At 32.3% G+C, this 14,510-nt stretch overlaps 1 protein-coding gene across 1 annotated transcript in view; it reads left to right on the top strand.

The window, feature by feature from the left end:
- Positions 1-14,510, top strand: part of LOC118181217 (uncharacterized) — a 119,616-nt gene that overhangs the window by 102,680 nt on the left and 2,426 nt on the right. Inside the window, exons 31-37 of the mRNA XM_035350298.2 lie at positions 2,072-2,131; positions 3,807-3,907; positions 5,902-5,965; positions 6,640-6,803; positions 10,533-10,611; positions 12,773-12,827; positions 12,954-13,030. Of these exons, the coding sequence (XP_035206189.2) occupies positions 2,072-2,131; positions 3,807-3,907; positions 5,902-5,965; positions 6,640-6,803; positions 10,533-10,611; positions 12,773-12,827; positions 12,954-13,030 (600 nt within the window). The remainder of the gene's footprint in view (positions 1-2,071; positions 2,132-3,806; positions 3,908-5,901; positions 5,966-6,639; positions 6,804-10,532; positions 10,612-12,772; positions 12,828-12,953; positions 13,031-14,510) is intronic.

Below are 14,510 nucleotides of genomic sequence, written 5' to 3'. Positions count from 1 at the left end.
TGTGTATTAAACTGAACTAAAATTTTCAACATTCTTTAATTTCCATTTTATATATCCATTTTATATTCCATTATCCATTATTATAACTCTGACTACCTTTCTCGAAACTATTTCACCAACCGAACTTGTTGCTTGGCATTAATAGAGTAATCTCAAAACCTTAAAAGTAAAAAGAAATTTATAAAGTCGGAAATTAAAATTTATTGATATGATACTTTGGATTTTAGCGAGTTTAAGTAAAATTTAACTATAGAGCTTACAAAAGTTCACAATATACCCGCTTAGCTATTATACTGACCATTAACATGCAGTGACGTGACTTGCTGCTCTTTTCTCGATATTGTGGCATTTTATGTTTGATGACATATATAAACATTTCAAACGTCTAATTAAAATGCAGCAATAATTTTTTTTTTTTTTAAATTTGGCAGGAATTCTTTATGCACCACTTCCTGTACTGTTGTTGATGAAAATGGTGGTGTATTAGTGGTGTATTAGATTACGGCAAAGCACTCGAGGGCTATCTGCCTTAAGGGAGGGATGCCTTCGTGGAGGACGTTTTAAGGGAAACTAGCTCGTATACACGTTACACATTGGGAAAACCACGAAAACACCCATGCAGCCAGCCTGTTCGCGGGATTCGAACCTCGAACAGAACTACCAGTGTTCAGCGACGTTACCGCTCGGCCGCTGGTGGGCTGTTGATGAAAATGAGTGCAGTTTTAATCTTTGATTTCAACCGATAAATGTTTCCACTTTCGTCGAAGGCCCACCAGCGGCCGAGCGGTAAAGTCGCTGAACACTGGTAGTTCGGTCCGAGGTTCGAATCGCGCCAACGGGCTGGCTGCTTGGGCATTTTCATGGTTTTCCCCAATCTCCCCTTAGGCAGATTAGCCCTCGAGACTTTGCCATAATCACACACAATTCCACTTTCGTCGACTTTATTCCAAAGTCATTTTGTAATTAAATATCGAGTTGACTTTAAGGATATTAGCCAAGAACTTTGCGTTTCTTTTAATATATGCATTTATACCATTTAATGTAATAACGTAACACTTGTCCATTAAATTCTAAAACAGATGAGCAGAGATATAGTGTTATGGTAAAAAGTCATGCAAAAATATGTTTAATTTGCATTTCTTAATTAATACACAGGAATGTTATATTTCATCTTACTTTCACATAAGTTTTGTTCTCGAACTTTTACAACATATTTTATCTCTAAATTTGAATCGGCTACCCTGCTATAGTAATGCACATGGCGCATGTGTAGCATATTTGCATCTGTGAAGTGATAGGAGTTAGGTATTTACTGTACTATGGCCATTGGCCGGTTTAGTTGCGTATTGTGGAAGTAAAAGGCTTCACTAGAATATGCTTTATCCCACGCTTAGCGGGTGTTGCGGCTGAAGACTGCAGATAGTCGGATTGTTGGTAAGACAGTTGGATGATGTAAAAAGATCATCGCAAAGCCAAGCACGAATAATGGATATACTTCGACACTGTTCCACATGTCAAATTCAGAATGTGTTATGTAAGCCTTTCTACATCTTCGAACTGAGTATGCAGGCCGTAACTGGATTAAACATTACGTGAAATAAGCAAATGCTTCAGGAGGAAAAAACTCAAATCACAAAAAGGTCCTTAGGAACTCAACAACTTGGGAACTAAAAAAAAATCTCATTTCAGTTTTACCGTAGAAATGATGCTGGTAAACCAATAATTATAGAGAAGAAAGGGGAAAAAGCAGACGTAAATGTATATGGAAGCACCAAATTCTTTTAATTACTTAGGACCTCTAAAGGCCTTAATCGGACCTTGATCCTAGCAGAAAAAATTATTTTCAAGGTATTATAATGTCTATATTTTCCGTATAATACTCTATATTAAATGACCATGTATACATGGTTATTTCAGCTTACATAAAGTTACTACAAGTGCAAAGTACTTACAGTCTTTATCTTGTATTTGTTTAAAGATGGTAGATATAATATGCCGCAATTTATATAACAATGTAAATTTAAATATTATCTCATAACATTTTAATTTAATATTATAATTTTTCTTTTAGTTTGATGTTTACTCAATTCCATGGGGTTCTGATCCAAAGCCGTTAGTTAACCTGCTACAGGTAAGTTTAAATTAGTATACGATTTACGAATTTTTATTAAAAATTTCACAAATGATTTTGTGAAACAAACAGATATTTTTAGTGTTTGGCATACGTATCATATTAGTTATTACTTCATTTTATATAAACATGTGTCACAAAAGTGTCTGCAATTTTCGTGGGTCAGTAACACAGTTAGTTATATTCCAAAAAGAGGATGAAGAAAACAATTGTAAATTTTGCTATGAATTATATTGCTATGAAGATAATGAAGTTCTTATTATTTTTAAAAGAATTGATCATGAACTTTCTTCAGAATATATATAAAGATGAATGAAATATTCAGTATTATGCTTCATCACAGCCTAACCCATTTCACAGAAAATCATACACATAACGTGATATTTAATGCACTTTCGTTATCGATGTACTTCAGTGGTCTCAAACTCTAACTATCTTTTAATTTAATTATTAATTTAAAAATTAGGGCGAAATGCGTGCGATGTGAAAACAGCTAACGGGCCAGATTCTTTTTAAATAAATCAAAAGATTTATTAATTATATACATACATACTATATATATATAATAAATTTTAAATTTCTCTTAATAAATATTTACTAAAGCATACATTATTATAATATCGAAATGAAAAAATTTTAAATATATATTTATTTTCTATCTAAAACAAAATTTGGTATATCTATGGTATTTTTGTTGGTTACAGTTTATAATTCAAATGTGCTGATAGTTAAATATTAAATTATTAGCATAGGGAACAGTTCTTTTAAACAATTCCGACATGTTAATTAATCATTACATAACTTAATTTATTTAAACTAAAAATAAACAAATTATGAAAACATTTTAAGTTTTCAGAAAAAATTACCAATTGGGACAAAAATTCAGAATAATTATTTATTCTAAATCTATCTCTTTCTTTTACAATATAGTCTCTTTCTATTATTCATTACATTTTTCTTCGATGCATAAATAAAAATGTGCATGTTTGTATATAAATAAATATAAACTTATTTATTTCTTGATATGACTGATTACTTGATGGAGTTTCAGTTCTGCTAAAATTTGCAGCTTTTGAAAGAAATTACTAGACATTATCTTCATCGCGGATTGTAAATGCTCATATGTCAATCTGGTTTTTTTCTTATTCATTTTCAAATGTAAAAGAAAAAGTTGTTTACTTAAGAATGTATCCGCAAACAAAGCGATTGTTAATTAAAATTCGTAACTGAGCGTACTTATTTTTTGGGAAGTACGAGTAATTGTCTATAAAATTTGTAGCTTCAAATCCTTGAATAAGATTTATATTACATTGTAAATGAATTACCTCCATTTACAGATATTCTTGTACGCAATTCATGTTCGTTTTCAATGGAAATGAAAATATTGTAAACTTGGATTTGAAATAACTAAAATCTTGAAATCTTTGCCACACCGTACTTGAAACAAATATTAATTAAAATGTTGTCGCGGAACGCATAAAATTTCTTTGGAGGCCCGCATGCAGGTCGCCAGTTTCAAACCACTAGTATAATAAAACTGCATTTTCTAATTATGATTGTCAATAGTTTTAATGAATAGGTCTGTTGGTGAATACTTTGGTCATAGTAATATCAGTTTATAGATTTTAGAAATTCTTGCCTTATATGCGTGATCTTGATGATATTATTTTTTCAGAATATGGCTGGAAATGTTTCGAAAGACTCCACGAAAGCTGGGTCGAAAACTTTCAATGAAATTTTATCAAATCTTTCTCTGCCTTTAGGGTTCTTTTCCAGGTAATTATCATACTTCTCCAAGTAATTGTACTAGGAAGTATTAAGAGGATGTTTTTGTATGAAATGTGTTCAATTTAGTTAAGAGCATTAGTGTACCTTGTAGAGACATTAGGCTAATTGGAAAAGCCGGAGAGATGAAAAATGAACAATCGCCTTCTGGGAATCGAACCACGGACCTCTGGAATACCGGCCCAGCGTGCAAAACCACTACACCACGAAAGCACGCTAGGAAAGCGGGAGAAATACCTTATAACCTAAATGCTGAAATGTGCCATCTGCAGCGTTAAATGCAAAAAAGCTGGACCTCAATGACTGACTTTCGTAAAAATAGGATCTCTCTTTTGTCCGCTTAATCTGACTACCCGATGACAATCGACACAAAGCTTTGAGAGGTGATCAAGTATATAAATCAACAAACAGGTTCAAAATGATCAGAAAGAGAGAAAAAGTGCACATACTTAAAGAGTACAGAACTGTATTCGTTTGAATCAATGAGGGCAGGCCAGTCAGTAACTGTATGATAATCATGCTAATCTAATAATGTATAATTATCAGTTGGTACACTCTCCTGTTTTTCTCGTGTGCTAACCGACTATCTCATCAAATTCAGAAGTTCAGAAAAATTTTAGTTACATAGATGTGAGGTTCAAATAGCGTCATTATTCTTAACTGCACCTCATGAGCTTCAGATTGTTATGTCTTTAGATAACTGGTCATCTCTTTGCATTTCTCCATGCTGCGCTGCAGCTGTCTGTAAATTTCTAACCCTTTGACAAGAGAGACAAAACCTGAAATTCTACAGTTAGAACTATACTAAAATACTATATTAAAATGTTTTTTGTAGCATTAACTTGTTAATATTAACTGCTTTACGCCAGCTTTTCGTAATTGTACTCAAGCTAGAGCTATTCAGCTTCTCTTTGAAATTTATTTTTCAAACGTAAACATCAAGTAGTGGCAAAGAATAAAATTTTTGCTTTTTCCGTAAAACTTCTTAAAACTTGCATTGTTAACGCCTTGTTCGTTTGCTGGTGGTAGCTCGCCGTCATAATGAATGCACCCTAAGTTAGAGCATTCAGTATAGCTCAAGCTGATAAGTAGTATTTTAATTTACAGTTTCAACTTCTGCAATTTTTCTGTTCCTAACTGCTCGGATGTCAACTTTCAAGGTGTGTCATGGGCTCTAGTTAAAGCATAAAATTCGAAGTACTATAGTTGGTGCAACCGCTGAGTTTATGCATTCTTCTGGCATTCATTGTCTTCGTCTCATAGCATCTTGTGAATTTTTCTCCCAAACTCAATTTCCTTTTCGGAATTGATATCCTGCTGTAGAGATTGTTAGGATTTTCCCAGCAAGAAACGTTCCCAGGAAAAAATATAATGTACCTCACCGAGAACCTTCAGCTGCTGGCTAGATATGTTAATCACTTATATACTTACAAACGTAAGAGCGCAAACGCGAATTTAGGATTATACATTACCGCACTTGTCCACTGTTATTGCAAAAAGAAAGTTTTTAAACAATTTTTTCCCGTTTCGTAGAAGCGAAAATCCTCTGTGAATTTCAACTAAAAAAGTAATTATATAAATTATTTGGAGAAGCGAAATGCCATAAAGCAAAGTTATTGAACAGTTGTAAAATATACATATATGCATGGGGCACTTGTATTTATGTTTATATCTGACAAATGACACTCTGTAAGACTATCTGTTGACTATCTGTTCCCCCAATTTTGAAACATGCTTGTTTATTTTCAGTTATATAAGGATATATAAGTACCTTATTTAAACAAAAAAGCTTTATTTATTTATTTTATATGCCAAAAATAAAAATATATTTAAATGTAATAATGATTACTGGAATAAGTTGCTAAGATTTGATTTCAGATGTCGCACACTATATGGAATTGTTTTTATGTTTTACTTTGTTTTCAGAATTTATTACATATGTATATAGGCTTAATGTTTAATAAATATATATATTAATTTTTCAGATTGATGCTAAAATTTGTATTGCCTCTTAGTCATCGAGCTGTCCGAAATCGGGAAGCTTCAAAGGTAATCTCAACGATATCTCGTGAACTGAAATTTATTAAAAGTTTTTTCATCCAGCTATTAATTAAACCTATTACTATAACATAATTGTCCTTCTTCGGAGGAAGTATTTGCTCTCACAGTCGAACTCTACTGTAAATAACCCGGCTTATGACAATGCCGTGGGTATAATGAGTGAATCTTTTGATCTCGTTCAATTTCCTGTTCACTAAAATCTTATTCTATACTGCTATAGGGAACATTCAATGGTATGAAAATAAGATAATACATGTATTATTATAAGGATATAAAGAACTATATTGATATCTTCGTTTGAATTTTGTTTTCTGTTTTTTGTATTTTTCCAAGTTTGAACAACAAAATCCTTAGCTCGGCAATTATGTGGATTTAAGATGTTAGAATCCACATCTCATATTCCATCCATAAAGGAAAACATTTTTACATTACTTTTCTTTCATGTTCACCTCTTATAGCGGGTTTCGATTGCACATACTTGATTATGAAGGCCAATGTAATTTACAGCAGCTTTCGAATCATGCCACTTATACTATTTGTGTCTATTATGCATAATTTGTCCAAAAAATTATATTTAGCTTAGTGAAAAGTTCAAAACTAATTATTACGCTATTTTAATGCATTCTAACATTGCATTGAAGTACCTTTATGTTATGCTGCAGTCTCTTATGGTAAAAGGATTTGACGAATGGAGGAAAGCGTTTAAACATCTCGCAAAACTGATGGTGTCGGAAGGACGCATTCCTGAGGAAGACCTCCTGTTCTTCATGACTCTTGATGAGGTTAAAGAGTTGTTGAATACAAGGTCACCCAAAATAATAGCCAGGTACTGCTTTTGGATCTTATTTCTTAATAGAATAATTTTAATCCTTAGGCTTGCTTTTTCCCATATTATAGTATTTTTAAATTTTCTGGACGAAAATTTTATTGCAGCATTTGAGTATTTTCTTTTGTTTTAGGTCATTACTTTTGCTCTTACAGATGCTTAAATGACTAGTAACAATTAAATATATATTCCAGTTTAATGCATTTAAATTAATTATTTTAAAAATTGGAAATAAATGTTATCTTACTTAAGTTCACCAAATTAGTAGCAAACTTGAAAGAAGGAGACCCTTGCATTACAGTGAACTCATAATTAACTGGGAGCGGGTTAGCACGTTACTGTTTAACCGAGTTCTGTTTAAAATATGAAAAATTTCTTTATTGTGATACGATGGAAAAACTACCGTCAAAAACTATCAGCATAAAATAAAACTGTAGAAGAAAAATTCAAAAGAAAATTTTAAACAAAAATAAGTGGTTTAGTAGCAATGTTAGTGGATGGTATAATTATTTATAACATTCCAATGATGTGTATTTTTCTGGTGTGTTCCTTATGTGTTTGAAAAGGGATTTGATTTGCGAAGTCAAACCAGCTTTTTCATCTTTAAACTGCTTGAAAAATGCAGGTAAATTGCTAATAGTATTTTTCTATTAATTATAATATGGATTATTCCTCTTTCTTGTGTCTTTCAACTGCCCTCCGATTAACTAGGATTTTGAGTTAGCCGTGGGCTTTGTCCTCCGTATTACCTTTGTAATTCGGAAGTTAACTGTATTTTTTAAAAAAGTTAATAAACAATAAACCTGTGAACAATAATTTATTAGCGCTGTATTAGTAATCTACAGAAGGCTTTAATTTGTCACTTTTATTAAGAAAAATTCAATGTTATATTGATTGCGCGTCTACGATCTGCAAATTGTGACAGAGTTTCTAGATAAAATATTTGTATCACGTATTCAAGTTTTTGTATATCTATTTAGAGGCAACTGAATGCATTAAACGGGCTCCTTCTTAAATGCATTGTTCTAAAATTCTTAGAAACTCTTAATGTTATAATAACTTATGTATTCTGTTATCGCTGTGTTTCAGTTTCTTGCTTATTTAATCCTGTTTTACTCTTCAACAACTAATTTTTAGACGATAAAAACCTTATGAGTGGCTTGTAAACCAATTCAACAAATTGTTCTAAGGAATTTGTTTAATTAAATAGAAATTATAATGCTCTGCATTTCTTATACTTTATCTTCGAATTCATTTCCTTCGTGGTTTTCTCAAAGGTTGGCTGCTTCATTTTACAAAAATATCAACCCTCTTAGCAGATTACGATCCTACTGTGGATGACAGATATAAAAGATCAAAAACTCTTTTCATGATGTTTACTGGTAACCTACTTGATTTACGTCATTATTAGTTGACATGCATTCACTAACGCATACAGATCATGTATGCATCAGCTAAAAATGACGACAACTGAAAACGGCGATTACGTTCCAGATGACGCAACATATGACGTTTACAGATATCGCAACCAATGCCATCCTGAGAGAACTTGCCTGACTGAGCAATTGTGAACTGTTTATATTTTCACTCTGCCGGAGTTTTGATGCTCCTTTCGATGATGTTTTATTATTTAAAGTATCGTATTTACTACAGTGCCTAAATGAGTAATATCAAATATGAAGAAAGATAATACAATGATCTATGATTTGCGTATCATTAATTCTGTAAATATTTTTCTCAAGCTTTGGAATAATTAAGAAGTAATTTCATCATCTATGTTATCTGCAGCAATAATGGCAATAGGAATTATTTCCTAATTGAAGAACAATGAGCGAATTAAACCAATAAAATGCAACTAACATACTTAATTAGTAGTTTTATGTACAAAAATTAATAAAATTATAATGCTATATTATTGAAGAAAGTTTTTATCATAAATGATAACCTATTGGAAAGAATTTATGTCAGGGATCAAATCATAAGAATTTTGTTAAATGATGAAAACTGATTCTAGTGATATTCAATAACTAAGAATTTATGTCAATGACCAATAGTCTTCTAATCCATTTTTGCTGCAGAACTCTGCGGTTAAATGAACTCTTCTAGATGCTCCGCAGATCAGATCAAAATAAATAAATAAATACATAAGCTGTCTGAGCCTCAAAACTGAGGATCTAAAATCATTAATATTCTTTTCCTATTTTTAATGTTACTTAAAGTAATTATGAAGATCTATATTTATTATTAAAATTTTCATGATGATAATGATTTCTTTTCATTTTCCACATAAAATGTACCCAATACTGATACATTTTAAATACTTATTTAACGTATAAGGTCACATTTAATTTTCTAACCAGTTAATTTACCCTGTCTCCTTCATTTCTATTTCCCTGCCGGAATGTGAATTTCTAGCGCGCGCGATATTCAAATTTTGGTAGAAAGAAGAAACTATTTAAAGGAAGGTTGTCCATGGCACGAGCTTCCACAAAAAATATAAATGTTAGAGGTTCTGTGTTTAAAAACGAAAAAGTATGAAAACTGCTAATAAAAGCTGTATAAATCTTCAACTTAATGTGGTGAATTACTTTTACATTATTATCTTTATCGAAAACTGCCTCATCTATTCGAAAAATAGGCCAGAAAAGATCATTTTGGCGTTTAAAAAAGTGTTGCATCAGTTATGCTATAGACAAAGATGACATTTTCCTTAATTCAGACGGCAGTCATGATAATAGTGCAATGAAAGACAATTACATTCACTTCAACTTGCTTGCAGTAAAAAACGATTTTCAACAATCGTTACCAAAATGTTCAATTCAATACCAATTAGCTGTGTGCCGCTCGGAAACTATGCCTCGGCAGCGAATTATAAGCCGAGCGAAAGATTCATTACTAGCAATTACAACTAGCTATATCTATGTGGAGAGGCTGCTATTGTCCTGGAAGTTTTTACTTTGGGTTGCACGGTGTGCTAACTCCCTTTGTATTCTGTTTTGTTAATGAATGTTCTTTTTATTTTGTAATCTTACGTTTATGATTTTATAATGATCAGCGTTACTGAATAATTAGGTGCATTAATATTAAAAAAATAAAAATAAATTTTTTCGCTTCTATAAAATCCTTTTTTTTTTTTTTTTTTTTCGGCAGAATTATATGTAAATCATTCTGAACTCGTATATAAGCCAAATGCCATATTTCAGGAGCATAACGGCTGCTAAACGTTATTGGCTTATACACTGAAATATGCGATAATTTATGCATTATAGCAGATACATTACTATATATTAATTTTGATAATTATTTAAGAATAAACATATTTACGCAATTTAACAATGATAAAGAACAAAATATTCTCCTTCTCCTCCCAATGGGAGGCACTAGCCATTAATGGCATTGGCCACTAGTAAGGCTGGAAGCGGTGGTCACTTTATTATGGAGGCGCCTAATAAGCGGGCAATCGTTGCTTCCTATGAAGGGACTGACAATTTACATCCATGCCTTCTCTGGGACACAAAACCGGGCCCTTCGGTACGGTAATCACGTGTCATTAAGCCCTTTCCGGTCTGGGTATAAAATATTGAAAATAGAACAACTTAATGAAATTCATGATCTGTAGAACTTAAAATACTATGGTTAACTGTTATTAGAAATATCCAATATTTTTATATATTTTATTTCATAAGATATATCTTACGACAAATGTTTTGAAGTATATTTCTTCTCCAGGGCGACTCAGAGGCAAAGGCGACATCCGGTAATAAACAAGTATATTTTCCTAGAAATTATGAAAGGTATACCCAAGCCTGTAAGTTCAATTTTCCCTCTTTTTTTAAATAAATCAATTTCTGTTAATAATTTCTTTCAAATCAGGGACTGAAATTAGAACTTAATGAAATCATTAGATAAAGCATTCATAAGCGATAATCATTATATTTACATAATAAGACCTGTGAGAATGAATGAATATTAAAACCTTGATAATCGATTATCCGCTGCAAAGTGATTTTAACTCATCGATAAAATTTATTTATTTTTTTGTTTTCATACATTTTATTTCTCAAATTTGCAATGGTCTCAAAATTTTTATACATTTGTAATTTGGATAGTGAAATTAGCGCTCTCTTTTTTTTTTGTAATAGCAGAAAATGATCATGATTCGATATAACATTGTATTTACCTTTTTCAAGTAACTTAAACACTGCAGATGTATTGCGAGAGAGAACTTAAAACACTATAGATGTATTCCGAGAGCGGACTTAAACACTATAGATATCTTGGGAGAGAGTAATTATCTGAATCCGATAATCTAAAAATAAATTTTCGAAAACGTAGTTAATAAACATCAGCACGGTGTTGCTAGACTTTCACATCAGCTGCAAGTACGTGCTTTTGTTGATAGAAGACAAAGACATCCTTTTTGATTTTAAGGAAAATTTTATAATCTAATTCTCTTTTCTGGGTTATAGGTTAAGTTAATTTTTTTTAATTTTAAAAATACTTCATGGACTAGAATATTGCATGAGGTTAAGGTTTTTCCTTAAAATGTTCTTCTCATTGCTATAGCTTTAAACCCCTCGTGGGCTTATATCCCCATCACAATCAGAGCTCACGTGCAGACACCCACGTGTACGCTATGTATTCGACTCTGAATATTTGTACAATTCTTCGGCGGCACAATTTACACACGAGTATATGTAGATGTAAGGTACAGAGCTTAGTCTCAGTCTTTAAAAGCTTTTGGAGGAGCGAATACCACCCATCGAGATTATGGTGGCTGCATATACTGTGAAGCAGAACAGATATGCATTAACGCATACACTGCCAATAACATTTTTACTTTTTTAGCTTTTGAAGCTTGCTGTGTTGTTAACATGAAACTTGATGTGTTAGCCCACAGTCTATGGACACTTGATTAGGTAAAAATTCTGGATCTTCTTTCCCACATACACTTTCACTACTATTTGCAGTTATTGGTTTTTGGAAAGTGGTGGGGGAGAACCGTTTCTCCTAGCATGAACTTCTTATGCATCGTATAGGTATAAATCACGTTATACATTTGGTATATATTCGTGGGAGAATTTCATTTGTATGTCTACGTACTTCGGCTTAGTACGGAATATTTTTATAGTTGTTATGTGGTATGAAATAAAACTAGGAGCTGATTGTTGTTCACTGTCCAATGTGCTATTGAAGGGGATAGAGCACAGATCTTCTCTCTTAGATCGTTGTTTTTGCCAATCGTGTAACAACTAGAGTTCTTTTAGGTGCCATGTAATGCCAATGTCGTTTATGACAAGAGATGCTGTAATTGGTGAAATAAATCGAACAATCGAAGGGGAAGTTTTTTTTACTGACATAGAGTAGCCTATTGACAAAAAATATTTGATCCAAATATTCTCAAAATGATACGAAATATTATCGTTTTTTGGCCGATAGACTAAAATATTATTTTTATTGTGATCACTACTGTCCTTATGGTATGCTATCTTTTGCAATTGCAATGCCAGTTAAATAATTGACCTTATTCGGAAGCATTATCCTCCTTTCCATTCCTTTATTTAAATCACATTCTTTTTTTCTATTTATTTGAATTATATATATATATATATATTATAATATTTAAGCTCTTTTGGATTGGATTTGATTGTACAATTTAGGCTAAGTACAAGAAACTCCATCCCAGTTTTGATGGAGAGTATCGCAGTTGTGAGCTTTCGGACCTTCTTTAGTGTATTATTTGTTTTATTTTACTTGTACAAAATAACAAAAATTCATTCGGCTTTCCTTTTCAACTTAAGGAAATGGAAATGAAATATTTTGCTCAAACCAAACTAGTTTAATTACTTTATTTAGACGTTCCTGCTTAGAAACGTAAACGGAATTGAGATGTGAATGTTTATAATTAATTGTCTTTGTAACTCTAAATTTCTTAAAATATTTAATTATTTAAATTTACTTACTTTTAGGTTAACTTGATAGATGAACCCATCATCCCTACAAGTGAAGATTTTACCATGACAGGTAACATGATATGACACGTAATGTAAATATTAAATGATATATATGTATTTAAAAATAATAAATAATTAATATAAATTTAAATGATCCAGGCACATTTAAAACATGATTATATATAAAATTTTTCAGGGGTTCCAGTCAGTCAGGGCGTTGCTGAAGGAGCCGTTCGGGTTGCTCTGAATCTTGAAGAAGCCTCTCATTTAAAGGTTAGAAAATTTTATTAATTTATAGGCATACAATGATTTATAGCCATGAAAGAACAAAAAGTATATGCTTGAAGATTATCAGCACTAGCAATAATTTGATAACATATGGCCCATATATGCCAAACGCTCGCTCAGATCTAAATTAGCTACTTGCAAAAATTACATCGTAGGCGTAATAAGGTAAGAAGTGCAGTCTATTGATGGGTAAAATAATTCAAATCTAGCATAAATATTGGAATCCTCACTAGCATTCCTTGCTAAGGGACTAAACATTAGATGTCTTAAGTAAGAGTTATGGTAAAGAAAATAATAATAATACTCTAATATTAGAGAATCCGTATCGAATAAGGTAAAATCCACTCAGCTTACATAATGTGAAGGTTGTGAACAGCGACCATGCCTGAGGTACATAGCCATCCAGCTATAAAGAAGCATGTCGTTGCAGTGGTGATACTATCTATTAGACGAATATCATCCGCTTTTCGAAACGCAGAATGTATCAGCTAAGGTAAAAAACTTTCGTTTGTTTATCCCATTCCCCATAACTGGGATCGAAATAGCACTGGTGTTTCGAGGCCAAGCCGAGGTATGCCTTCACAACAATGCCTTATCATAAAAACGACGGAACCTTTATGAAACTTAGTCTACTTTTGAAAAGACAGAAATTTTCATACAAGATAAAAGTATCCGCACTCCTCTTCAGATCAGATTTTAACATGAAACAATTAACCTCCATAAAGATGCTACATTGTATGCAAACAGATATTCCATTTGCGTCTCTGATCGGAATAGCTAATAGACACTGGAATAACCTGGAACTATATTCTGGTGTACCGGAATATAGTTTTTCGTACCCTTATGCAGGATGTTTTTTTTTTAAATTAGATCTTGCCATACATAAAGGTGCCTTTATGTCGGGGCATCCATCTGAAGGTTTCTGTCTTTTCGAAAAGTAGCTGACTTGCATAAGCCATGTAATGATCATAGTAATGTATAGGTCAGCACCTTTACATCACTATGAAATGTTCTTCTAGCTACAAGTCTGTTTCCTCTATTTAGTATGCCGATGCAATAATTTTTACTTAATTCGCAAGCCCATTATGCATGATATAGCACTATAACTATAGGTGAAAATATACTGAGGCCATATGTTCCTGCCTTGATGTATGGGTAGGTAAATATATGTTATATTCTTCGGCTGCGCTAAAGGAGGTTTGTGCGTGCCCCATTGTATGGAGGGACATATGAGGATGAACTAAAGCTTCGAAAGATAGAATAATTCATCTCTCTACACATAAAACTATGAGAGATGAAGAGAAATAAGTCGTTGCGGTGTTCGAGCAATCTTATGATGGCGAATATCATCGACGTTTGAAACGCCAAATTAGTTTCGTTAGAAACTGGGAACTGTAGCTATCTAACCTGATGCTTAAACGGTACGCGAAATGTTTGCTCTCAGTGCAAGGCCAAATGCTTCTTG

Source organism: Stegodyphus dumicola, chromosome 7 (genome assembly GCF_044657685.1).
Source record: "Stegodyphus dumicola isolate Sdum_Otavi_A_Nest chromosome 7, ASM4465768v1".
In the NCBI taxonomy this organism is placed as follows: domain Eukaryota; kingdom Metazoa; phylum Arthropoda; class Arachnida; order Araneae; family Eresidae; genus Stegodyphus; species Stegodyphus dumicola.
This window is presented reverse-complemented; position numbering and strand designations above follow the sequence as displayed.